This window comes from Branchiostoma lanceolatum, chromosome 11, assembly GCF_035083965.1.
Source record: "Branchiostoma lanceolatum isolate klBraLanc5 chromosome 11, klBraLanc5.hap2, whole genome shotgun sequence".
NCBI lineage: Eukaryota > Metazoa > Chordata > Leptocardii > Amphioxiformes > Branchiostomatidae > Branchiostoma > Branchiostoma lanceolatum.
This window is the reverse complement of record NC_089732.1, coordinates 3241182-3268850: the sequence shown is the minus strand read 5'-3', so window position 1 is coordinate 3268850 and position 27669 is coordinate 3241182. Positions and strand designations below refer to the sequence as shown.

The following is a 27669-nucleotide window of genomic DNA, read 5'->3' as shown; positions in this document are numbered from 1 at the left end:
CTCGCCCTTATCATGTCCCAGATACCAATTCTGTCAGAGACGGTACCTCTTATACTGTTATTGTGATGTAATGTAGAAGAACATCTGTGTATAATGATTCAGATGAAATTTTGTAAATAATATAACATTATATCCTTTCCAACATCAACATCATACAATTCTGACCACATTTACGCACCCTGCAATCTTTCCTGTTTCCAAAAGCGCGAGAATCCTTTTCCTTCCCTCCAGGACGCGATCTTTATCTGTGGAATCATACCAGTCTGGAACGTCTCTAAGGCTTGCTGCTATGTCCTTAGGAGTCTTGCCATACTACTCGAGAAACAGAGAGCATAGATCGGACACTAGAATCTAAGATCTTACTAAAGGCCCCCTCTCATTGGGCTCCGGCACTGCGGCGGCACTGCCACGGCAGATTTTTACGGCACCGTCGCGTTTCTTTCACCCATTTTCATTTGCACTCTCACTGACGTGCGGCGCATTTGCGTTTGAAGCCCAGATGAGCAAGCTATTGAATGAACTTTATTGTTCGACAATCGTATATGGTACAATATATGGCACTAAATCAACAATACTGCAATGCTAACCTATCCTACAATTATAAGTACAAAACATTATCGATAACAGTGTATGAATTACAATAAAGCCATGTATGGATTATTTTTTCCCTCGCTGTCAGAATGAAGTATAATGAAATTGACCTATGTAGGTGGTATAGGAGTTGGACATGACAACAATACATGGGACATATCGTTCTGTGTACCAGATAGGCTGAAGTTTGTCTTAGTAGAAATACTTTGTAATAGCGCATCTGTCTCTTTGCCAAAAGTGGGACAGGCCATGGCCATGACAAATCTTCAATATTTTCATTACACGTGGGACACAATCTGTGAGTGCCTGGTGTGTTGTGGTGTCGATCCTTTCCAACTTCTAGACAACATGCGCTGATTCTCAGCGTAGTTATGCTTATTGGTTTATTATGATTTGATGTGATATAGTCTTCCCTACTAAATTTTTGATTTTATAAAATGTGTGGAGTTTACCAATGTTTCTAAGTGGTTCCCTCCAGCCAGGGAGAAACGTGAGTTTCACACTTTCTTAAAATGTATATCCAAAACGGTTGGTATTAACGTTAACTGCGGGGCTAAGCCAAACATGTCTACATAATATGTCCTGAACGTGAGTAGCCCAGTCATTTTCTTCTTCGAATGATGTCGTATGTTTTTTTTAGATAATCCTGTTAGTAGGTAAATTACTTAATCTTAGCGAGAGTATCTAATCAACTATGTTTGACTATCAACGATCAATAGGAATTCTTCTAATTCACCCCTTACGACGAAACATTGAGTAAAATTTGCGATACAGTGCCTGATTGGTATATCAAGTTCAGTTTATCACTGTATTTCTTGAATGGCACAAGAGCAGGGCGAGTGCATGTAGACGAGGGGTCTGATTCCTTTCCTGAGCGACTAGTCTATCAACTTCCGTACTGGAATAAATGTACAATGCAGAGATCTAATTTTCAGTGGGATTAAGCTATATCCCAATGAAAATATCAGAGGATCTACAGCTACAATCCTCAACCTCACTACAATGCAGTAAATTAGGTTTAACTAAACTCTTAAACGGATCAATAGCTAGGGAAATGGACCGATTGCAGTTTGATGGTAGTGCTTTCAATTAATCAGAAATCGCATTGCTGTCAATGGATCAAAATACAATGCAAAATTATTCTAAAAAATGAATCAAAAATTGAGTTCAAGTGAAAAAAGGATTTTCACTTATGACACTTGGTGCAACAAAGGTAACATGTTATAGAATATACGTATAACCTTGAAACTGACATATCACTTTTACACAATAGCGCGCGCGGTGAGCTCCCGGTAAGCTCCCGGCGAGCGCGCGGCACTTTGCCACTTGCGTTTTTTTTTCAAATTTTGAAAAAAAATCGCCATTTCAACCGGCACGCCGGCGGTGTGGACCGGCACTGGTACGGCACTGAGACGTCACTAGGACGGCACGCCGAGGTCTGTGCACGGCCCTGTAGCGGTAGCCATTTCCACGCTACCGCACGTTACCGCCACAGTACCGTAGCCCAATGAGAGGGGGCCTTTAAGAGAGGTGTTTTAGAGACATGGGCTATATTAGCGCCGGAATGAAAAATCGAACGATTGGCAATTAATGAACTTAAAGTTGTGAAAACCTTTTGGGGAAAAAACACAAGACTATGTAACTGATGTTTAAACTGCATCTATGCATTGGCCATTGCACGCGTTAACCTAGAATCTTAATGCAGGTCCGTTTAGAGCAAGAGTAGGTACACTTTGGTCCCTATGTTTTAAACAAACATACTAATAGATCACGCCATGTCTTAATGCATTCTATCTGTGCTCAAACAACACCAGCACGTCCTCCTCAAGCTACCATATAAACTGTAGTCTCTCCAGTCTTTAACAACATTACAAAGTATATTAACATCGGTACAATCACTTCTGCATCAATCATATAGAATCCTGCTAGAACATGTTTTTTTACCTTATCCCTACTGTCCACCTGTCCACCAGCCTTAAGGAGGAGTTCAGCAACACCCACATGTCCCCATGGAGCTGCACGGTGAAGTGGTGTTTCTTCATCCTGTTACAATGATATAAAGAAGGACATTACGTGAATGTTAAGGCTATCCCCGCTATAGCAGCTCCCGCAGTTATGCATGGCAAGATGCCTGTAGGGAACATTACACTTCATCTGACAACCGCTGAGCACAGAGACTGGCTGCCACCGACTAGGCTACAGGTCTCAGGCCGCGTGACGAGAAACAGTCAGAAGCTGAACTGCTCCAAAGCAAGAACGAACAGATACAGCAATTCTCCTATCCCTTACATGTGTAACGTGCTCAATAAGTTTGGAAAATAATTCTCATCATGAGCAGCTAGCCGCTACCATTTATCATATCGTTAAGAGGCTGTTCTCAGTCGATCGAAGAAAAACACGAAGTACAATCTATGTATACATGACTGTGTTAATTATTGTGTGTATGCGGTAAAGTGCAATAATCTTGCAACCTTAAATCATGGAAGCGACGAAATGTGCGATATTGTAAGACGTAAAAGCTTTTAACCTTGATGTTTGTAAATTGAATGCAATTCAGCGGTGGCCTCACTGCGAATTTCGATAAAGATATCTTGAATCTGAATCTTGTTGTTGTCCAGCTAGGTTGCACCCTTAAGGAGGAGTTTAACAACACCAACATGATGGCTTAATGCAGAAAGTGACCCTATCTCACTCTACCACAATATAGAACAGTATCATATGCAAAACGTACAGGACAAACCCAACCATGTGCCAGTATAATGTATCAGGCCTCACCTTATCCCTACTGTCCACCTGTGCTCCAGCCTCAAGGAGGAGTTCAGCAACACCAACATGTCCTCCTGAAGCTGCACGGTGAAGTGGTGTGGATCCATCCTGCAACAACAAAGACAATCATGGTATTAGGAGGAGCTAAACGCGCGCGATGTGAAACACTGAGACAGGCACCACTATTCATCATCAACGCTTACGTCATCCCTATTATCCACCTGTGCTTTATCTTTACGGAGTATTCAGCTACACCAATATGGTGGTTCTATATGGACAGTGGACCCTACCTCTACCACCAAATTGAAGACTAGAATATGCAAGACGTTAAAGGACAAATCCTGTCATGTGCTAGTTTTATGAATCAGGCCTCACCTTATCCCTACTGTCCACCTGTGCTCCAGCCTTCAGGAGAAGTTCAGTAACACCAACATGTCCTTCTGAAGCTGCCTTGTGAAGCGGTGTGACTTCAAAATACTATAAGAAGAAACGGAATGGTATCAAACAGTAGGTGGAGCCTGTTCTAACAATCATAATAAATATATGTGCCTGACGTTAAACAATCAAACATGTTAAGAACTTGTAGTGAACATAAACCTTAACCTCAGTCCTACTGTCCAGCTGTGGTCCAGCTTAACGGAAAAGTTTAGCAACACCAACATGATAGTATAACCTATCTCTATCACAAATATGAAACGCTAGAGATATGCAAGACGTTACAGGACAAACCCTGCCATGTGCCAGTTTTATGGACCAGACCTCACCTTATTCCTACTATCCACCTGGGCTCCAGCCTTCAGGAGGAGTTCAGCAACACCGACATGTCCTACTGAAGCTGCCTGGTGAAGAGGCGTGAACTCATACTATAACAAGAAGAAACAGAGATGGCGTCACATACAAAATGTAGTAGGTGAAGCATGTATACATACAAGATTGGCATATTTCTATTAAAAACAATTCAAAACTGTCTGTCTATTCCACTTTAAAGAAAATATACGGACAAGAAAAGTACCTTACAAGCGTACATAATTTCGAAATTCGTAAAGCAATTACAAAAATAAGAATATCTAGTCATAAATTGAACATTGAAACCGGAAGGTATCGTAAAATTCCCAGTGATGAAAGGTTTTGTCCATTCTGCCCAAATGAAATTGAAGACGAACGCCACTTTATCATGAATTGTTCAAGATATGAGGATAAACGCTCTAAGCTGTTCATCTTTATTTCCACTTGTTCAAGTGAATTCAATATGCTCCATTCTGTTGATAGATTTGATTACATACTGAGAGGAGATAATCCTTACTGTGTTCAAATAGGTATATACATCAAAGAATGTTTGGAAATAAGAACAAGTAATGTATAAGTATACGACAAGCTAGATTTCAGTATGTTGCCCTATTCCATATGATTGTATATTAACAAACTCATTAGTATGAATTTTGTTTGTTGGCATGTATGTATGTATGTATGTATGTATAGATTAAGTAGACCTTACGAAAGTCACTGTACTTTTGTTGTGTCAATAAAGATTGTACTATGTCATAACCATCATAATTGACACTACCTATAGGCCTAACGTTAAACGGTCATAGACGTAAAGAATCCGAAGTGAGCATAAGCCTTTTCGCTTTATAATAGTCAAACTGTCCACCTCACGGTGCTTCAGTTGTAAGGATGAGTTTAGCTACACCGATATGATGGCTCTATATGTATAGTGGAACCTGTCACTACCACCAAATCAAACACTAGAATGTGTAGGACGTTAAAGGACAAACGCTGCCATGTGCCAGTACTATGGATCAGGCCTCACCTGATCCCTACTGTCCACCTGTGCTCCAGCCTTAAGGAGGAGTTCAGCAACACCAACATGTCCTCCTGTAGCTGCACGGTGAAGTGGTGTGAATCCATCCTGTAACAACAAAGACAATCATGGTATCAAGAGAAGCTAAACGCGCGCAGTGTGAAACACTGAAACAGGCACCAGTATTCAGCACCAACGCTTACGTCATCCCTATTGTCCACCTGTGCTTATCTTTACGTAGTATTCAGCTACACCAATATGATGGCTCTATATGTAGAGTGAACCCTACTTCTACCACCAAATTGAACACTAGAATATGCATGACGTCAAAGGACAAACCCTGCCATGTGCCAGTATAATGCATCAGGCCTCACCTGATCCCTACTGTCCACCTGTGCTCCAGCCTTCAGTAGGAGTTCAGCAACACCAACATGTCCTCCTTTAGCTGCCCTGTGAAGAGGCGTGACCTCATACTATAACAAGAAGGAACAGAGATGGCGTCACATACAAAATGTAGTAAGCATGTCATAACCATCATAATTGACACTATCTATAGGCCTAACGTTAAACCGTCATAGATGTAAAGAATCTGAAGTGAGGATAAGCCTTTTCGTTTTATAAAAAAAATAGTCAAACTGTCCACATGTGCTGTAAGGAAGAGTTCAGCTACCTACACTGATATGATGGCTCTATATGTATAGTGGAACCTATTTTACCATAAAATCAAACACTAGAATATGCATAACATCACGGGACAATCCATGCCATGTGCCAGTATTATGGATCAGGCCTCACCTCATCCCGACTGTCCATCTGTGCTCCAGCCTTCAGGAGGAGTTCAGCAACACCAACATGTCCTCCTGAAGCTGCCTTGTGAAGTGGTGTGGCTTGATCAAACTACAAGAAGGAACAGAGATGGTATCACTGAAGTTATAGTTAGTGAAGCATATACCAATCATCGTGATACACTCTATATGCACCCCATTCTTATACCATCCTCGATAGTACTCGTAGAATGGGGACCACCATCCATCGATACATATCGAGGTAGCATACTAATCCGCTATGCTGGCATACACCATCCTCGAGAGTATAGCGAGTCGGGGTGATGGTGACCTACTCTGGCGGGGTCACCGTCCTCAAAGTGTATGCTGGGAGTGACTAAAGGTCGTCCGATTTTCCAATATGGCGGCTTAGTGTAGATAACATGGCCGTATCTGAACTAAGCGTAACACAGCACCAAGAGACCACGTCTAGCGATATAATAGACGTTAAACAAGGACAACAACAACGTATTCCGCCGTATTCTGCCAATTTCTACACCAGAACAAGCATCAAGAAGTGTACTGCTTCGAAATATTTACAGTATCAACCTTTCACAAATTTGTGTTTTGTTTCTGAGACTCTGCTAAGTGTCTTTCACCAACATCGATTGTGTCGATGACACATCCCAGATCCACTGACCACCGGCGCAGCCTTATCAAACAGTAGGTAGGTGCATATTTACCTTCGTCATTCTTATGTTTCTGGTAGCGTATGTTTGTATGTATGTGGCAAAAGCCAAATATACAAATGTAACTGCCTCCTTTGTCAGTACTGGACAACCAGTACGGAAGTGGTCGTCAGAACAGGAGCTCCAGTACTGAGACTTTCTCAGTATACGTACTGGACTTCCTGTACTCAGGGCAGCTTCAGTACTGGGAACCCTCCTGTCAGGACTGCTAACAGAGTGCTGAGACTCTAACGAGCGTCTAACGTTATTTTCAGGGCTGCATCTCTTCAATGCTTTTTTTTCCTACTTCAAACACTAATCAAAGCTATTGTTTGGAAAACGTTCGAATGAAGAAAAAAATAAAATACAGTATGAGTATCACATTCTGTTACGTTTCAACGACGACAACATATCCTTGTGGCTTTATCGGGAGAAAACGTACACTGAAATAATAATGTACTTTATATTACCTACCAAAATCTATGTCCATAACCAATTAAGCAAGGAACAAAACAGTACTACCTAAACGTTAGTATGTTCAGACAACTAAATCCAAAACTGTACATGTCCAGTCGGTCCAAACAATGGCAAAAGTATAGAGGTTTTAGATAATGGACACCTGGTAACGAATCCGGAAACAAAAATATGGCGACTCGTCACTGGACATCCAGCACGGAAGAAAGTTTGTGACTTACTAAGAAATCCAGGGACGAACGGCTTCATAATTCCACCCCCCCAATGCTCAGCCCAGGAATTCCATAAATGAACTCCGCTCATCACTCCGTTGATGAACAGCATAACTTAAGAAGGTCTGGAAGGATTGTATATTTAATTTGATATTTGGTGTGTGGGTGATGAGCCCTGGAAATTGTATAAGGATGGCCCACCATCCTGGATAATTCTTACTTGAAGACCCCCCTCCCGACTCCAATATCAGGTTGCTGACAGGTCACATGACATCACTTTTTCTCATCCAGAACTTACCAACTCGAACTTACAGTCAATATCTTGTCTTAACCCACCCTGCCCTACTGTTCGGAGACTTCTTTTTCATTGTTAGGAACAAACAAAAGAAGCTTTGAAACGATCAACCGTGTGTTACATCCAGGGCTTCTTGTTTTCCCTTCTTCATCTTTACATAATATATAATTAAATAGGTCTAAACAAGGAGGTTTAGATCTCCTTGTTCTGAATTAGACAATTAATAGATTTTGGGCCCCCTAGCAGCTTGTTATGGTGCTGCAGTACAGTGGAACTGTCAGGTTTTGATATAACGTTTTCTGGACTTGCTGTGGTCTTAATGTTGAAACAAATCAAAGGAGCGAGTAACAACAAGTGATCCCAACCGAGATTCGAACCCACGCCGAAACCGGCAGCCCAGATCACAGGCACGCACGCCTTAACCACTAGGCTAAAAGGTTGTGACCAGTTAGACTGGTCAGTTGGAGGCACTTGAACCCCACTGTTACAATGTCACTATGGCACACTATTGCATTTGTCATTTTAGATGGTGATGCAAAGCCAGTGGCCCTGTGTATATGAGGGAGCTTCAGGCATAAGTGTCTGCACGTAAAAGAGCCCAACGCACTTATTGAGAAGAATGGGAGTGACCCGGTTTGCTTGTCCAAAAATGTGAGCCATAGCGAAGCCACATTGCATACCACTCATGCCACTAGCTCAGAGTAATGAGGAAATTTTAGAAACATGTTGCATTCTGTTATAGGACTATTCAAACACATGATGGCTTTCCGGAAAAAAAGTGGTTACCCTAGGGCTGGGCTAGTGGGGTGGGCGTCCCTTTTCTAGGCCTCAAGGCTATGCATGGGGGTTTCAGGGTTTGGCTAATCTTATGAAATTTCCCTTGAAGAAAAACTGGCTCAAGCCTTGGGGGAATGCTTGGAGGGATGGGGGTAGAGGATGGTGGTTGGTTGCTGCAGTAAGAACTCCACCAATACTAGTAAAAAGCCACCAATTACTGTATAAACAAAGTTCAAAGTACACAATGGAATATAATGGGGGGGGGGGGATGTACAATGGAAAATAAAGAAAACTGGAAGTTTGATGGGCCAGGCAATAAATGAGCCTTTGTATGCCACAAATTTTAAACAGATGTCTCACATCTTGTATACAGGAATACAGACTGTATATATAGTGTTTGTGTGTATGTGTGATAGTACATGCATGTATTTGGTTTATAATGTGTTGTGTGTGTCTGTGCGTTCTTGTGCAATGTAACTTATGCATATGCTTGTGTTGGTAATATTTTTTGTGCGGGTACAAAGCCACTATAATCTGTAGGCCTGACTGGCAGTATGATGTGTCTGCTCACCACCACAATCCACACCCCCACCCCCCAATCCCGGGCCCAGCAATATCATGAGTTGCCTTCCCTCCAGCCACCCCATAGATTGACCCATCTTTTCCTCAGGGAAATTCCATTAGGGGCCAAACCCCCATGAATATCCTTGGGGCCATTTTCCAAGAACCCAACATATCTAACTATCGAAGAAAGAGAGGGACATTGATAGAAGATGAAAATGACAGGACAAGTTTTCCACTTCGTGAGAAAATCGTGGTTGTGGTAAAATAACGAGAAAGGAATGTGGTGTGCAGTATCCATTGGCTTGCAGTTAGATGTTTTCTTAGTGTTAAACTCAGTTTTTTTTTTTTTAAATAATCATTGGAACTGTTACCTGCTACAAAAAAATGTCATGCCTCGTCCTAAGTCTGATGAGGTCGCCTGTTAAACCTCAGCTGGTATTTATTGGATTATTCCCATCCATACAGTTTCCTTTAAAAGTCAGTTGTATTGTCGGAAAGCTAAACATGATCCATTCCCACAAATTTCCCACACATAGTCCATGATGCAATTGGCACAAAGCACAGTACTGGTTCACCCTTGGACAAGAATCCCATCACTATCTATGTGATGAAAGATATTCAGATATTCATTATGATCAGGGAACTTAAGTCAGGATTATTCTGGATTTTACCATTCCTACCAGCCAGTACCAGGAATCCTGAAAGGAATCAACCTCTGTGTCCGGGTAAATACTTGTATGATTATGAACAGAGTCTATGATTGTCACAAAAATGTAAGTTCAGGTGTGGTTACTAGTAGGATGTCCCATAATTGATCTGCATTGAAAATTCTAAAGACTTGTTTTTATTATGCTAAACCCATCAGCACATACCGGTTTCTGTTTATTCATTCAGTGTATAATTGCCCGTCAGTGTAAATTAACTTCAAACTTTACAAGCATGCAAAGGCAGCTGGTTTTGTGTTATAGCCATGGGCAGTATAGATGAAATATTTTCTCCTGTATTCATTTATCACACATACCAGTACAAGACAACTCTAATATCTTATTCCATTTTAAGTAAAAGTTGTGGGAAAGAGCGATTTTTCACATAGGAAAGAGCACATTTTCAAACATTCAACAAAGTCACTATATTTTTCTTTATAATTATTATTCATTGATCTTTAATTACCGTGTCTCTTGTATGGAATGGGACCTAGCTTCATGTAAATTAACTTTAGTTTGTCCTGAAATTGGCATGGTAGTACATATACCAACCCCATATATTTTGACAATGATAAACTTACAACTTTACCAGTCTACTTTACAAAGCAGAAATGTGATTTTGATGAGTGAGCAGTCACAGGGACATGTGTCAAAGGCTGAAGTTGCCAAGACTTCTGTCTGTAGTATATTATTAGGTCCTTATAGTTGTCATAAGACGTTATACTAAACAGATACATTTTTGTGGCAACAATAAGCACTAGGAAAAAGGCAATTGTCTTTATCAACCCATCCTTCACCTTTTTTGTTGTCATTGTTATAGGTGCTGATGATATTCAACCCAGGCAGACCATCAATGCCCTATATCTACACATGAGATGACAGTGGGTGAGAGAGAAGCTGATAATGCAGCAATGGATTACCTGCTTCTGCATGGAGGAGTTATATATCAACACCAACCAAGTCCTACTTTTTTATAATGCATGGAGGGTTAACCAATACAATAAGTCTGTCAAACAGCTAGTACATTAGTTTACCCTAGAAATCCAAACTGCAATTTCAATTCTAGTGCACTGAACATGTATATATAGAATACAACACGGGGTATCCCGTAACACCCGAGGTATCAGCTTGACCGCCGGAGGGGGATTCGACCCGTGGTAGGGCTGGGACCGAGGGTAATGCAGAATACACTGTGTTGTATTTCATTTATGTTATATATACCCACTTGAGAAAACACATTTCAATGCGGAATGTGCCAGAAGTTGAGGGAGTTTTGTGTCCTCCAACTTCCGAATCCAGTATTCAAATTTTCGGCCGCGGTGCAATCAACTCGCTCGAATTGCATTCTAAATATTCTATGGAAGTCCGAGTGATAACACTCCTGAACCCTATGCGATACGGATAGTAATCACACGGTCCGGAACACCCGTATCAGGCCCAGGCATGACATAAATATGTTTATTACAATGGCAATGACTCTGATTTAGATTCTATGAAAAGCATAGCTCTTTACTAGATTGAAGATGTAGTAGAAAATTGTCATGCTAAAGATAATACATATCGCATGTAGTATCATTAATCCACAGTTATGGGCACCCAGTGTAATGTCTCTTATAGTCTCTTATAAGTAACAATTGATTATGTATTCCAGGACTACAGTAACCTGTCTGTATTATAAGTGCAATTGTACCAATGCATGTATAACACAGTACATTTCATTCAATTGCATTGAATTGTCGTTTAAGCTAATCCTATGGAATGTTATCATAACAGATCATATGTTCCAAAGTCATGTGGCACCTCAGTCATGACTGATTCAACGAGGTAGCCAATTAGCAAACTCTCTGTTATGTTCTATAAATGATTGAGCCTATTATTAAGAATATCATTGGTCTGACCAAGGAGGTTAAATACACATTTAACCTCCTTGGTCTGACTGATGAGAATATATTAAGGATGAAATCGACACATAGAATGGTTAGAAATGATAGTGAATTTAAGGCCGTTTGTCTGTGTTGGTTTGATGTGATCCCTTTTCATGCCTAGTCCTCTGAGTGGCACATGTTTAGGAATAGGTTGCTAAAACTGTATGAAGCAATTAGCATATACAATGTAGTAAATTCTGTATTCGGCTCAATATTTTGTATTTTGCTGGTACGAAGTGTAATACTGTAAGTTTTCTTTTCCAATAAGACTATTCTTGTTTCTTTCACTGTAACTTTGTGTTGACTGTTTTCGTGGTCACCTCTGTACCGTGAACTTATCGTCTCGGTAAAAAAAACTATTGTGATTATTTATCATTCCTTCACACATCCATTCTGTAAATCACATGCCATCACCGTGAAGTTAAAGTTCAGTGAAAATGTGCATTTTGCTTACACCGTGAAATTGTGCTACCGTGAAGATAAAGTGAATTACAGGAGAACTAGTAACATTTATTTCAGAACAGCTATTAAAACTGAATTACCCTTATGTATCAGTATGAATTATGTACTTCTGCGATGTTGGTTTAAACAAATAAAGATTTGAAGATTTATTCACTCTATTGTTTGCAATGTCTTTTGTGTGCATTGTACATTAGGGTTTTTTTTCGACAACGTTGCATAGCTTTTTGATTTATGCTGCTAAACCACATACAAACATACGTACAAACGCTAGGAAAATGGCTTTTTGGCGAAGTTAGTAATAAATTTGGTGATCAGAAAAGCTATCTGACACCTGTCGAGTATCATGTGAAATCTTTATTGACACAACAGAAGTACAGCGACTTCCATAAGGTCTTCTACAACTAAACATGCAAACAATAACAATGGGATACAAATTAATTCACCTTAGTACAAATATAACAAGTATATGAATACTTCAACATGTCGAAATTCACCTATCACTTACACTACTAGTTCTAAGATCTAAACATTCTTTGATATATCTACCTATTTGTACACAGTAAGGGTTGTCTCCTTCTAGAATGTATTTGAATTTATCTATAGAATGGAATGCATCAAATTCTGTTGAGCAGGCGGAAAGAAGGTTGAACAGCTTTGAGCGCTTATCATGATATCGTGGACAATCTAGGATAAAGTGTTGTTCATCTTCAATCTCATTTGGACAGAATGGACAAAACCTCTGGTCACGGGGATTTTTATGGTATCTTCCGATTTCCACATTTAATCTATGACTACATATTCTTATCTTGGTGATTGCTCTACGAAATTATGTATATCCGATAGGTACATGTGATAGGCACGGTGTTTCGAAAACCTGCGGAATTATGGTGAAGGGTGTTTCCATTCATAAAACAAGAAGGAAGGGATACTTTTCGATTAAACTTTCATAAAAGTAGATTAATATGCTAATAAACGTTATAGCGCTAGACCCCTTGCATTCTAGGCGAGCTATGAAACCCTCAACGTAGTCCCGGGCAAAGCTCTCCAACCGCGCGCTCTCCGACTTGTCTAACTTACGGAATAGAGTTCTCCTTCATAAAACAAGAAGGAAGTGATATTTGTAGATCAAACTTTCACAAAAGTAGGTCAATATGCCCATCTATCTGTACTTTTAGAAGTTTTGCTATTCCACGTTTCTGCTCGAGGATACAGGTTATTAATAATATGGAGCACGTACGGTCAAAAGTGCCAAACCGAAAGGTCCGAGTCCCCGTCCGACATCATAAAAATGACGCAACTAAGTGATTTACATCGTGAAATTGACAGAATTTGTCATATAAATCAGCTAGAAATATTTCGGTGGTATCACCTATTCCTTCCTGTGTTTTTGCACTCAATCTTTTAGGACAAATGTAAACTTTTATTCATAAATGTTGCCAGAAAACAATAATTTAATGAACGAAAATCAACTATTAATAACTCAAAAACCAATGGCGGTGATCGCATGGGAATTCATACAAGGACTAAGTAAGCTTCCATAGACATTTTGGCAAGATTTGAGAGAAATCCGTCGTTTTCTAGGGGAGATCTGAAAATCCAAGACGGCCATGTCTTGCAAAAGCGAAGCCGCCTTTCAACGGCTATCTTTCGCATAGACAATTCTAGGTCGATTTGAACCGCATCTGACAGAAGTCCATTTTTCTTTGTAAAACGAGAAGGAAATGATATTTTTCGCTGAAACTTTCACAACAGTAAGCTGATATGTTGATCTATCATTCCTGTTAATAGTTTTGCTTTCCCCTCACTCGTCTCGAAAATATACGCATTTTATCTGTCTTTATTTTCAACCATACAGTCGTGTACAGAAACGCAGTGTATTATTTGCGCTGTTGGCCGAATTTAAACCTTCTATTCATCAATGTTGATCTAGAAAATTAGTAAAAAATCATATTTTGATATTTCAATAGTGCAAAAGCCTTTTCAATGCGTTACATTAAGTATATTTACAAAAAACTATGAATTATTGTACTAGCTCCCTCTAGCGACAATTGAATGAAGTGCAAATTGGCGCTGTTAGCATGTATTGTTGCCGTCTTTTTTCCTAGCGAGATAGATATGAACTACCGCGATTTTAATGCATAGGCATAATTTTCCATTGGAGTCTGACAAACAGGTTTTCAGTTGTCTCGCTTTCTGGGCGCTTGCAGTCAATATGTCTATAACACAAAAATTTCCTCAGCAAGGAAATAAGCATACACAACTATGCCAGCAAATTTCGAAGAAATCATTTTTATTCTCTCTATCATCATCATCATCATCATCATCATCATCTAAGATAAGTTAAGATATTCAAAGACCAGTTTATTTGATGGTGCAGAGGAAAAAAGCTTGGCAAGATGAATCCCATATCAAGAACTGTCTACTTGGTCAACACCTTCTTTTGCAATTTGACATGATCCTGTGTTTGTATTTAATGATTTATGTGCAAATGAGGGTAACTTTTACTTGTTGATTACAGCTATGTAAACTGATATGGGTAGATCATTAAGAAATCCAGCTTAAATGAAGGCCATGTTGATTTTATTACAAGTACATGTATATGGATGACATCCTCTAGGAACCTCGAAACTGATCGTGCAAATAAAGAAAAGAGGTTTGGCATGTCTTCATAATGTGCTCAAGAAGAATGAACAAAATTTAACACAGAGTATGGTGTATCAAAATACTTCATGTTTGTTCTTTCAAACTTTTTCTTTGACTTTGGCATTCTACAATATCAGTATCTCATCCGTGAATAGTTTCATCGGGTTAGTAAGTCACTGAATAGAATACTTTTTTTACACAACAAAGTGATTTTCCTGAAGGGAATTCTGACTGGTTCACATTGCACCGCAGTACAGGTGTTGCTACTTATGGAGGGATTCCCAAACACAAATTATTTAAATTCATACACTTTAATCAAGAAAGAAAAAGAAATACATGTACATTGAGTCAGTATTCTAATGCAACACACATATCAGGTGTCATCTCATACATCAGACTTTGCTGACAGTGACCACATACAGTTTATGGTGAAAAGCTCTATAGTTAAAGCACAAAATAAAATAAAATAAATTCATTAGCAGGTTAAATGACTTCAATACAGTTCAATGTCACTCCCTTCATAATCTTTGCTATGTACTGTGTTATTGCATATAGAAATATATATGTGGGTACAAACAACTGTCAAAAACTTGAACAATTACAGTTACTAACAGCATACATAGTTTTGGGATATATAATAAGTAGGATGCTTGCTCACAACCCTGAAGTCATACCAAAAAACCATGGATTGTATTACGTAGCAGTTTAAAGAAAAGTCACTTGTTCCACCTGTCACCATTGTTAACTTATACTGTATGTATACTTTTCTATACATTGTTTCATGTTGCAATTTGCTCTCTTGCAATAGATTACAAATTTTGTCCTAATAATGATACTGTATCACAACATGACAGTTTCTACTTTATCTTCAATACAAATAGTTTCAAAAGCATCTGAATCAGAGCTATTGCCAAATCAATTACACACACAGTGCACTACAGAAAAGCTTTCTAAATGTGTATACTTCCAATAGCTATTTGACATTTTGTACAGACTCGTTGCATTGCCTCACTGCATGTTGTTAATAAATAGCGCCTTCATGGAGAAGCAGTTAATCCACTGCTACATTATCAGCTTCTTGTTCACTGTCATCTCATGACATTGATGGTCTGCCTGGGTTGAATATTGTCAGCACCTATAGCAACAACAACACAAAAATATTACAATTGTGATGAACATAATTCTGGTGAAGGTTAGCAAATTAGATTACACTGCATTGCCTAGTGCTGAGTGCTTATCATAGGCACAGAAATGCATCTGTGTCTTGTGATTGTATGACAACAATAAAAACCTCATACATAACAGAGAGCATTGTATAGCAATTTTCCCTTGCAGATAGCCATAAGTTTAGCCTTTCACACATTTCCCTGTGACTCATCACTCTTCAGAAGCTCTAATTCTAGATAAGCTGAATTTGTCCACTCACAACCAGACACACCCACACACCTCCCCCCCCACACACGAACACACACACACACACCTACACACACACACACACACACACCTACACACACACACACACACACACTCAAACATAAGTCACTCAAATTCACCTCAACATACCCATACAGTGCACACACACATTCATATTCACACAAACACTCATTTTCTGCCATAGCTAAGTAATCCGTAGGGGGTCCAACATAGTGTTCAGCAAAGGTTTTCCCCTGCCATGCCTGCTGGCTATCCTCTGCCAGTCTTGCCATCTGGTTGGCAGATGACAAGCAAACACTAAAACACATATAATACAGACACACATGCACAAGTATATACACACATTCACACACACACACACACATACACAGAATTACACACACACACACACACACACACACACACACACAATTACACACACATACACCCACAGTTACAGACACATACACACTCACACACATATGTTACATCATACATGATTTGTTTTGCAACACAAATGGCATCTGCATTCTATTCATGGTAATGTACATGTATTACAAAGTCATTGACAACGAATAGAGTTTGGGACGTATTTCTGCTTTGTAAAGTAGACAATGGTAAAGTCGTTACTTTATCATAGTCAAAAATGACTGGAATTAATATAACACTCCCCCCTCTCCATTCTAGAAATGAAAATGTTACTTGACGAAGTTCCCTACAAGTGGCATATCATAACTCAAGATCAATAAAAACTATCACTAAACAAGGCATTCTCAAGTTACCGTGAGACACACAGACAGACAGACACACACAGGAATGCTGACAAAAACATAACCTTTTACTAGTTTTAGGCCAAGGTAACAAAAAATATTAAGCTGAATGTTTGAAAATTTGCTCTTTCCTGGAATTGTTTCTATAAAAGAGATGGTTTTTAGCCTATCACTGTTAGAGTTCTCATATGATTTAACTATACTTTCTGCATGTACACCTGTGCCACTGCATGCTTGTAATGCACTACACTGAAGGGCAATTATAATTTATACTCTGGATGAGTAACAGGTAGACATACATGTATGTGGAAGGTGACTAGAATAAAAACAACAGCTTTAGGATCTTCAATTCAGGTCTGTTATTGTTTTTTGTTTGTTTGTATTGCATACCAGGTAAACCGCATCAAGGCGTAACACACCAGGTTTGTACAAGCTGCATATCTGGACAGATTTAGTATGATCCACACACACCAGGAAGGACCCTACTCTTTTCAATAAGTGTATTGGGTTCTTTAATGTGCTTGAGGTGTGGCTCTTCTCAAACACCGGACCTCCATTTAACGTTCTATCCGAGGGACGTCCCTAACCGAAGCTAGGTACTCAATCTTAGTCATAGGCTGAGATCCCTCTGTTTAATCAGAGATTACTTGGGAAGTTCAGTAGAATTTGAAAAAGTAGTATGCATTTTTTACTTCCTAATATTATCATTCATTGACAAATAACACCCCCTTCCTGGAGTTTAGAACTCCTTTCAGTGAAAATTTGGAGCACAATATCTGATTATCTGAATCTGACTATCAGCAAACAAATTCATGTTATTCTTGGCCATTAGGGTGAACCAGTGGTGTGCAGTGACGGTCACAATACCAAGTTCATGATGGACTACTGTTGGAATAGATATTAGATGTCGTACAGGGTAGTAAACATATTGGGGGGTGATGATGGCAAATAAACTTTAAAAAGTAAAAGGGGTGATTCCAAAATATGACAAAATATATTGTCATATACAATGATCAATTTCCTTGACAGTGATATTATGCTGGGTTTGTCTATAGTAATTAGTATAGTCAGTTAGAGGAGGGCATGCATGTGCACCACCCTGAAACTCCTTTCTTGCTGTACCTGATAATTCGGTCATTTTATGTCGTACCACCTTCTTTTACAAACTTGTTAACAATCAGACACTTACAGTTTGCTGAAACCAGCCCAGGGGAGCACCCAGGGGAGCCACGACCTCAAGTTTTACACCATTCACACAAGAACCGACACATATAATTATAAACACTCATTTTTTCCCCCCGCACCATCCCACAGTGGAATACCCTGCCTGGCAAGGTTGCGACGGCTCCCAACGTTGAGTCATTCCCTGCCAGGCTGGAGGCCTGCCCGCCTTAGCCCGGGACCTCAACTCCCCCCCTACTTTGCCCCTGAAGGGGCTATTTGGGGGGTTCCCTAGATGTAGATGTACCAAATGAAGGACATAGTCATAGCTATAGTCTATAGTCATAGTGAGTTGTTACTCAAAACTCGTGTCTATATCTAGATACCCTGTATGATAAATGATACATGTAGTCTCATATGGCCTATGCACGGTCAAGCTAACATTCCTACTGTTTATCAAACCACCTCTCTGCCGAGTGCCATTGTAACTTTTAAAAATCACGCCCAAAGCAATATTGAGATCAATTCTTGCAACAAAAAATTACTGTTAAGTGAGATGCGGTCTGGAGTGTTCATGTTTGAATAATTGTTCTCAAGATTAGGCACGATTCATACAATGGCACATGGCTGAGAGAGTGGTCAGGAAGGTTTGTTTTGGTCTCAGCTATATGGGCTGTGTAATGTTACCGTACAGGGTTTGTATTGCATACCCGGTAAACCATCTCATGGCATATACGTAACACACCAGATTTGTACTGAATATCTGGACAGATTTATCTGATCCACTCACACTAATAGTAGGAAGGTCCTCTAAGTCTTCGATATAAGGGGTGGGTTCTTTTACTTGCTTGAGATGTGGCTTTCCTCAAACATTGGAACTCCATTGAATTTCCTGGGGGACGTACCCGGGTTCGAAACCACTACCTCTGGGTTCTGGGCATTACACTACCAGGACGTCAGGTATGTCTAGGTATGAAAAAAAAGGGTACGGTATGGCAAGAGTCAAAAGGTACAGCAAGAAATTAAACGGGTATAGCAAGACAAATGGACATGGGGATTGACATGAATGTCACAATGGTTGGAGTCACAATGGTTGGAGTCACAATCATATCCAGTTGCTTGAGTAATTATTTTTGGCGTATCTTATTACCTGGATGTCTAACCTTCATCAACGTGTCACAATGGTTGATTAGTCAGACAACGCCTCCAGTGGGGTCTCTATCAACTTTCATTTTTCAAGAAGCTTATAAATGCAAGTGTTTTAACAAATTAATGTTATCATCATGTTTCTAGACAGAGCTCTAATTCAGGGCAAAGCAGACAGTACAGTTTACCTTTAAATGTTCATATATGACTCCAGATAAAGGGCAAATTTTGCTTGTATTATACATGGAAGTATACTAAGGGTGGGTACCGGTACATAAAATTCAGGTCCGGTCCAGGTCCAGGTCCAGAGGGTCAGGTCCAGGTCCGGACCTGTACCTGTACCTGATTATAGTAGTGTCGCAGTACATCATATTTTGCAGAGCGAGACACACGTAAAAGTCTCCAAACGTCATGTCTGGAACGATATAATTTCTTAGGTTTGCACTTTGTCTCAAAATTATAACTATACTCTCCTCGCCGTTTGTTGACTCATCCTTTAAGTGTTTCTATATGATTCACAGCTAACGTCTTCGAAAATGACTCGTTAAATCTGCTGTTTTGTATTTTCTTAGACCAGTTATGTTGCCGCCTGCAAGTAGCCTGGTACTATGAATTTTCTAATCGGTCCATAGGGCGGTCCACTGATTTTTTACGGACCGGTTTTTTTGGACCGGTCCATTAAGAAATACCGGTTTTGTACCGGTACACGGTACCGGTACCCACCCCTAAAGTATACTATTACTATACATAAGTTATATAACGATCCAGGATGGTGGGCGGCATCATTATACAATTTCCAGGCCTCACCACTCACATACCAAATATCATCATCATCATCATTGGGGTTACCAAGGAGGTTTTATATAAAACCTCCTTGGGGTTAATTACCCCCCCAGATAACCCCGCAAGGGGCAAAGTAGGGGTGGGTTGAGGAGGACCCAGGCTAAGGCGGGCAGGCCTCCAGCCTGGCACGGTATGACTCAACGGTGGGAGCCGATACAACCGTGCAAGGCAGGGCGTTCCATTGTGGGATGGTACGGGGGAAGAACGAATGTTTGTATGTGTCTGTCCGGGCGTTGAGAGTTTGGAATCTAAGATGGTGACTACCCCGGGTGCGCCCCTGGGCTGGTTTGAGAAGACTGTCTGCGTTTATATTGATATGATTCGTAGAAAAAGGTGAGGCCGACTTCTCTACTTCTTCTCTTCTTTGTGGTTCGGCAGCCAACATCAACATGTTGATGAATCTGCTGCGCTTGACGGGTAGTGCTGGTACTGGGATGGTTTCTGTTGTCTGTACCAGTTGTGACGGGGGAAGGTGTCTAGTGTAAATGTCTAGCTGGGTCTAGTGGAGGTGGGTCACCCTGTCCCTGAAAGACGCCAGGGAGGGGGCAGCCACCATCTCTGCAGGCAAGGAGTTCCACTCTGCAGCTGTCCGTGGGAAGAAAGAGGACTGTCTGTACGTCGTTCTGCAGGCGGGCGTTCCTCTTCCTTTCGGAGAGAAGGGGCCACTGCAGGTCATTGAGACAATGCAATACTTCCAGGCCTTCTCAAAATTATGCTGTTCATCAACCGAGTGATGAGCGGAGTTCATATATTTTATGAGGGGGCTTCAGTACTAGGAAATGAAGCCGTTCGTCCCTGGATTTCTATAGCTAATTACGAACTTTCTTCCATTCTGGATGTCCAGTGAGGAACCCGTTACTTTGATACTTTTGCGGCACGTTTTGCCACATTCATTCATTCATACATACATACATACATACATACATACATACATACATACATACATACAAACATACATACCAAAACGCTACCAGAAACCTAACCTTGGCGATGTAAATAAAACAAACAAACAAACAAACAAACCTAATGCATAAAGGCTGCGTCTGGTGGTTGGATCTGGGATCATCCGATCATGTCATCGGCACAATCGATGTTGATGAAAGGCAAGCAGAGTCTCAGAAACAAAACACAAATTTGTGAAAGGTTGATACTGTAAACATCTCGAAGCAGTACACTTCTTGATGTTTGTTCTGGTCCAAAAGGCGGAATACTGAACACGGTACACTAAGCCGCCATATTGGAAAATCGGACGACCTTTAGTCACTCCCAGCATACACTTTGAGGACGGTGACCCCGCCAGAGTAGGTCACCATCACCCCGACTCGCTATACTCTCGAGGATGGTGTATGCCAGCATAGCGGATTAGTATGCTACCTCGATATGTATCGATGGATGGTGGTCCCCATTCTACGAGTACTATCGAGGATGGTATAAGAATGGGGTGCTATATGCACGTTGAACAATAAAACATGTACAACATGTACGTGTACAACAGCTGCTATACAAATATGACCTCACCTCAACTATAAAAATATGTATGGTATGAAATTATGATTAAACACTTAACATGTCAATGTACATGTTCATTAGCATCATCATAATGACAGCAGTATCCTTTTTACAGGACGTGCCTGTATGTTGATATAAAAGTGGTCCCATACTTACAGAGCAACAGTTGACATCCGCTCCGTCCTGTAGCAGCCTCCTCCCCCTCTCTACATCTCCACGGTGAGCTGCATATATAAGGCCCTAAAGAAATCAACAATTCACATTTCGATAACTTTAAAATCAATACACCATAGCAGGCCCTGTAGACCATTGGAGCTTTACAGATATATTGGCCACATACAACAACGCCAGCATAATATCAGATCATGATGATCATAGCAAAGAATAGAACAGTACTGTGATCTGAAAAAAAATTATTATCGCCAATGCTTAGGTGTTGCCCGCATATGGACTATCGGGTGGGGACGTAAAGACGGCGGCCCCGTGTATGAGGGAGCTTTAGGGCGTCGTAAAAGAACCCAACACACTTATCGAGAAGAGTAGGGTTGACCCGGTGTGCTTGGCCAATAAACACGAGCCGTAGCGAAGCCGCATTGCACTACAACTAGCTACTTGAAAAAGCATCATGCTTCACCTCAATTGAGGATGCCTGCTTTACCTTACGTTACTTATGGAGACAGATGAAGGGTGTCATTCCTGTGCTACTAAGGATTTTACGTAACTCCAATTATAAACCCCAGACACAAAGATTGAAAAGTTTGTTTAGGTTGATGATATCTCCGTTGTTGCATGGTCAACTGTATTGTATCATAGGAAAGTATATGTATCATTGAGACGATTTAGTTTGTTTTATAATGGCTATGATCGTACATTCATGGATCGAGCACCAGGATTGAATATGTGGGTGGGTCGCAAAACAAAAGTGCCGAGATTGCCCTGCCAACATAATTTGACATTGGTTGTGAAATCTTGCCACTTTTAGACATAGTGCTCGTCGCACTAAACCATAATGATTGCAAGTGATTCACATTGTAAATTCCTTGTGAATTCTCGCTGATACGAGACAAAATGATGGTTATACAAAACAACGGTAACGAGGAAAACTTCCGCATTTTTGTTAGGCCAGCCCATGACATATTCAGCTAGCCCTTGGGCTCGTTCCACTATGATACAACTATATTAGATTGAATACCATAAGTATGAAGGGTAATGAATAAGTCTATATAATATAAGGCTTCATTGAAAAATTGACTAAGTAACAACGAAGACATGATCAACCTTTTGCAGTTGGTTTATTTACCTTTACTTAGTCGGTATTTTTCCGATTGCGTGTTATGATCGTATACGGTAAACATTCGACCACAACATAACAGCAGTTACACGTTCTTCAAAGTTCTCTGCGTTTGCAAATGAGTACGGAAGGTCGGAGTTTACTAAAAGCATTGGCACAGAGCAAATTTTGTACTGACTCGTTCGTAGTTAGTAGGATCGATCATAAAGAAGATATAACGTTACTTGTAACAGGTAATCGTCTTACATTAGATTCTATACGCCAACGAAAAAGAGTTTACCTGTTCAAGCACCTCCTTAGACATCTTGCTTCACCTCAGCGTTGCTTTTTAAGATAGGGGTGTAAATTGTGTAGCGGGAAGAGTTCAGGTAATTAGCCGGAAAAGTCTTCGTCAGGCCAGAAACTTCAACAGTGAGGTAAAACTTCCGTCTCCCTGTCCGCCATTTTGTTTCACCTCTGTGACCTCACATGGCAGTCGGTTGCTAGCCAAGGGTAGACTCTCCATTGTAAGGGATGGTATCACGTTACCATCGCATCGAGCTTGACCCTGGGGGAAACAAACGCCAACAGTAGAACGATCTTGCAGTTAGAGGTCAGCCTCTCGCATGTGTCTCCTACCTCAGACTTACCGTTATACGTTTGATGCATAATCTTGTCTGGATGTTCTCGGAAAGGCCAAGGCTATCAGCAACATGTAGACAACAGTTTCATCGCCTTTGACTGATTGTTTCTGCCAGTTATTGACTTTCCCACTATTGACACAATGTTCCAGTCAACAGGGCATCTTTGGCACTTTTGAATAAGACTTTTTTAAAACTATTGACATAGTGTTCGAGCCAGTCAATAAGACATACTATAGGGTTAAGGTAGTCTGTATAACGCAAACTCCAGCTGTCCGGGACCGGGACTTTTATGGGGGATGACTCAGCCATCACCGGGCGTCGTGCAACGAAACTTTGAATACAGGATTTCTTCATCGTCGACGCGTCATCGTACGATAAGCAACCGACAAGGGAGAGCCAGCGGTAACTACTTCCCAATCCAGGCATCCAGCAGCATTAGTCGGTTGAAACCAGCAGACCGTCGTCCCAAACCCATTCTGTCCATACGAGGGCGTGTCCGCCATGGCAACGACCCTCCTGACAAGTTACACGTATGAAGAAGCCAAGGCGCTGAAACGTCATGCAACGTACACGAATGCAGGTTAAAGTTAAACGTCTGTTCAAGACGCCCGGGTCACTTTAACTTAAAGTGACCCGGGCGTCTTGAACAGACGCATAGGGGTGGCGCCCATTTCCATTGTCATTTTTATAAAACCACCTTGGTCAAACGTACACTGTTCCCGCAACGACGGCCTCAATTCTCATTTGCCTAGTCGGTATCAGTCTGTGGACGTACAATTACCTGATGTTCTTTTCCTTTTCTTCAGACCTGTGGTAAAAGTGCTCTCTGTAGCTTCGTGCGCTCTCACCCCCAGCTGTATGGTCACCGCTATTGCCGTGATGCTAAGCCTTGTCACTGTGGCTTTCGCACTTTGACGTTCAGCAATAAAGAGGTGAACAATAGCTTGGATCTCAAATCCAGTTTTTGAACTTTTACACAAGCACTTCGAAGTTTTTGGTTTGCAAAATCTGTTAAAATTCTGGTCTTCAACAACGTTTTCAGTGACAACACCACCAACCAAGGAGGTTTAATCAATTATTAAACCTCCTTGCACCAACACAACCGCCTTGGAAGATTCTGGGAACGAGAACGCATTTTTGACAGGAAGGCATGGGAACGAGTCGCGATCGTACACACAGATAACGACGCGCAGATGGTGGTCAGCTAGCGGGGAATCACAGATGATCATAGACTAGAGGTACACATTTATTGATAGAAACAGACGTCTAAATGTATGTCGAAGTGTTCTGAAAAGCAATAGATGGGTAATGGTTCTTTGGTAGATCTAGTCATGAAATATGACAATGATGTGTGGAGGACGACTGTGACCTCCGACGTATAACGTTACGTATACGCGAGGCAGATCCGAATCTTACCGTTACAAAAACTACTCGTACTTTCACAAAGTTTATCGTATTTTGTTGCTACCCCTGTACCAATCCTCTACTTATGATGTTGCCCAGATATCCCCTAATGTATGTAGACCGTCTGGGGATTCATATTTGCTCCAGATACATAGAAATTATCCGTGTATGTACGATGGAAAAGTTGCAGTTTTCTGCATAATAATTTCTTGTCGAACTTCTGGGGCGCATGCTTTCTTTTTTTGGCAACGCCTCAGGGAAAAGTCTTCCCATCGACACCCAAACAAAACGACCATCGACACCCGAGTAATGTATTACCAGCTTCATTAGATGATTGTCTGCTATGTATGAATTTGCTGCATCTGTGATATAGTTTGATTCAAGCTAATTACTGCATCACTTGTTACAGATAAAAACTTTACAATTTTTGACAATCAGCCACTCAGTTGCATTGTGTGTGCATAAACGGGAGAAACTGCTTTTGCTTCATCCTTGACGTCCCATCAGGGGCAATGTGTGTGTGTGTGTGTGTGTGTAGGGGCGGGGGAGGGTGGATTTGAGGTCCTGGGTTAAAGCGGGCAGGCCTCCAGCCTGGCACGGAACGACTCAACGGTGGGAGCCGTCACAACCGTGCCAGGCAGGGTATTCCACTGGGGAATGGTACGGGGGAATATAAGTGTTTGTGTGTGTCGGTTCTGGCGTTGATGGTTTGAAATTTGAAATGGTGGCTCCCCCCGGTGCGCCCCTGAGCTGGTTTCAGTAAACTGTCAGTGTTTATATTAATGTGATTGTTAACTAGTTTGTAGAAAAAGGTGAGGCAGGCGTTAGCGTTCCTCCTCCTTTCGGAGAGAAGGGGCCACTGAAGGTCATTGAGCATTTGTAACACCTAGCTTCGGTGCACAGTGAAACATAATTGCCTTAATGAAGATGACAGAGGGTTATCGAAATGTTGGCTATTGGTAATAAAGGACTTTGTTATTCTGTTGTTGTTTCATTTCATAATAAGTAGAGAAGACAAAAGCAAAAAGTCCTTGATTGAGTTGTTCAATAACACCATAATTTACATATCTTTATTCCCTAATGGATAGGTCAAAGATGGAGGATCCGACCTGCAGCTCTGGACAACACAGACCTAAACACACTGATGGCAAACCCTATTTGTGTGGAATTTGTGGATACAGGACAGCTTGGAAATCTAACTTATCCCAGCACATGAGAACTCACACACGAGAAAAACCCTACAAGTGTGACCAGTGTGATTATTCTGCTGCACGGAAATCCAGTTTGGACGAACATCTAGCTAAACACAGTGATGACAAACCCTACTTCTGTGGTATTTGTGGATACAGGACAGCTAGGAAGTCTACCTTATCCCAGCACACGAGAACTCACTTAGGAGAAAAACCCTACAAGTGTGACCAGTGTGACTATTCTGCTGCACAGAAATCCACTTTGGACCATCATCTAGCAAAACACACCGGAGAGAAACCCTATGTATGTGAGGAGTGCGGGTACAAGACAACTAAAAAGTATCACCTGTCTCAACATGTGAGAACTCACACAGGTGAAAAACCTTACAAGTGTGACCAGTGTGACTATTCTGCAGCACAGAAATCTGCTTTGGACCAACATACAGCTAAACACACTGGTAAGAAATCCAACATACTTGTATGTGAGGAGTGTGGATACAAGACAGCTAAAAAGTCTCACCTATCCCGACATGTGAGAACTCACACAGGTGAAAAACCCTACAAGTGTGACCAGTGTGACTATTCTGCAGCACAGAAAACTGCTTTGGACCAACATGCAGCTAAACACACTGGAGGCAAACCCTACATATGTGGGGAGTGTGGGTACAGGACAGTTTTTAAGTCTAAATTATCCAGGCATATGAGAACTCACACAGGTGAAAAACCCTACAAGTGTGACCAGTGTGTCTATTCTACAGCAGAGAAATCCAATTTGGACCAACATGTAACAATACACACTGGTGAGAAACCCTACATGTGTGGGGAGTGTGGATACAGGACAGTTTTTAAGTCTAGCTTATCCAGGCACATGAGTACTCACACAGGAGAAAAGCCCTACAAATGTTACCAATGTGACTATTCTGCAGCACAGAAATCCAATTTGGACCAACATGTAGCAAAACACACCGGAGAGAAACCCTACGTATGTGAGGAGTGTGGATACAGGACAGCTAAAAGATGTCACTTATCCCAACATATGAGGACTCATACAGGAGAGAAACCCTACAAGTGTGACCAGTGTGACTATTCTGCAGCACATAAATCCAGTGTGAACCAACACTTTCGAGCTAAACACACAGACCAGGAACCTTATGTGTGTGAGGAGTGTGAGTACAAGACAGATAGAAGGTCTAACTTATCCCAACATGAGAGAACTCATACTGGAGAAAAACCCTACAAGTGTGACCAATGTGACTACTCTGCGGCTCACAAAACTGCTTTAGAATACCATCTGAAAGCAAAACACACTGGAGAGAAACCCTTCATGTGTGGGGTGTGTGGGTATAGGGCAGTTCAAAAGTCTACCTTATCCCGACATATGAGAACTCACAGGTGAAAAGCCCTACAACTGTGACCAGTCGGACTATTCTGCAGCACACCAAACTGTGTTAGAATACCATCTGAAAGCAAAACACACCGGAGAAAGACCTACATGTGTCATGATGTGTGAGGACTGTGGGTACAGGGCAGTTCAAATTCTTCTTTATTGAGTCATTTGGGAACTCAAACAGGAGAAAAAAACCTACACATTGTGACTTTTCTGCAGCATGGAT

General features: G+C 41.0%; 2 protein-coding genes and 2 long non-coding RNA genes across 4 annotated transcripts; 2 read left to right on the top strand and 2 right to left on the bottom strand.

Annotated features, from left to right (window-relative positions):
• Nucleotides 1-4103: 4103 nt before the first annotated feature.
• On the bottom strand, nt 4104-5971 carry LOC136445111 (GA-binding protein subunit beta-1-like). The gene is made up of 4 exons (XM_066442971.1): nt 5954-5971; nt 5533-5631; nt 5168-5266; nt 4104-4220 (listed from the first exon to the last, which is right to left on the bottom strand). Exons 1-4 carry the CDS (start codon nt 5969-5971, stop codon nt 4104-4106), a joined length of 333 nt encoding a protein of 110 aa, XP_066299068.1.
• Nucleotides 5972-6135: 164 nt separating this feature from the next.
• LOC136444217 (uncharacterized) lies at nt 6136-12212 on the top strand. The gene is made up of 2 exons (XR_010757237.1): nt 6136-6649; nt 10497-12212. It is a non-coding gene; the product is annotated as an uncharacterized lncRNA (long non-coding RNA).
• Nucleotides 12213-14621: 2409 nt separating this feature from the next.
• On the bottom strand, nt 14622-21484 carry LOC136444216 (uncharacterized). Its single transcript, XR_010757236.1, has 2 exons — nt 21063-21484; nt 14622-15841 (listed from the first exon to the last, which is right to left on the bottom strand). It is a non-coding gene; the product is annotated as an uncharacterized lncRNA (long non-coding RNA).
• A 4477-nt stretch (nt 21485-25961) lies between these two features.
• On the top strand, nt 25962-27452 carry LOC136445110 (zinc finger protein 845-like). The gene has a single exon (XM_066442970.1). The coding sequence runs from the start codon at nt 25962-25964 to the stop codon at nt 27450-27452; it is 1491 nt and encodes a 496-aa protein (XP_066299067.1).
• Nucleotides 27453-27669: the final 217 nt, after the last annotated feature.

What these genes read in the sequence shown, in the direction of transcription:
- LOC136445111 (XM_066442971.1), bottom strand. An exon ending in AGGTGGACAGTAGGGATCAG is followed by an intron (nt 5,267 to 5,532) that starts GTGAGGCCTGAT and finishes TTGTTGTTACAG; the next exon opens with GATGGATTCACACCACTTCA. An exon ending in AGGTGGACAGTAGGGATCAG is followed by an intron (nt 4,221 to 5,167) that starts GTGAGGCCTGAT and finishes TTCTTGTTATAG; the next exon opens with TATGAGTTCACGCCTCTTCA.
- LOC136445110 (XM_066442970.1), top strand. Translation starts at nt 25,962, where the DNA reads ATGGAGGATCCGACCTGCAGCTCTGGACAACACAGACCTAAACACACT.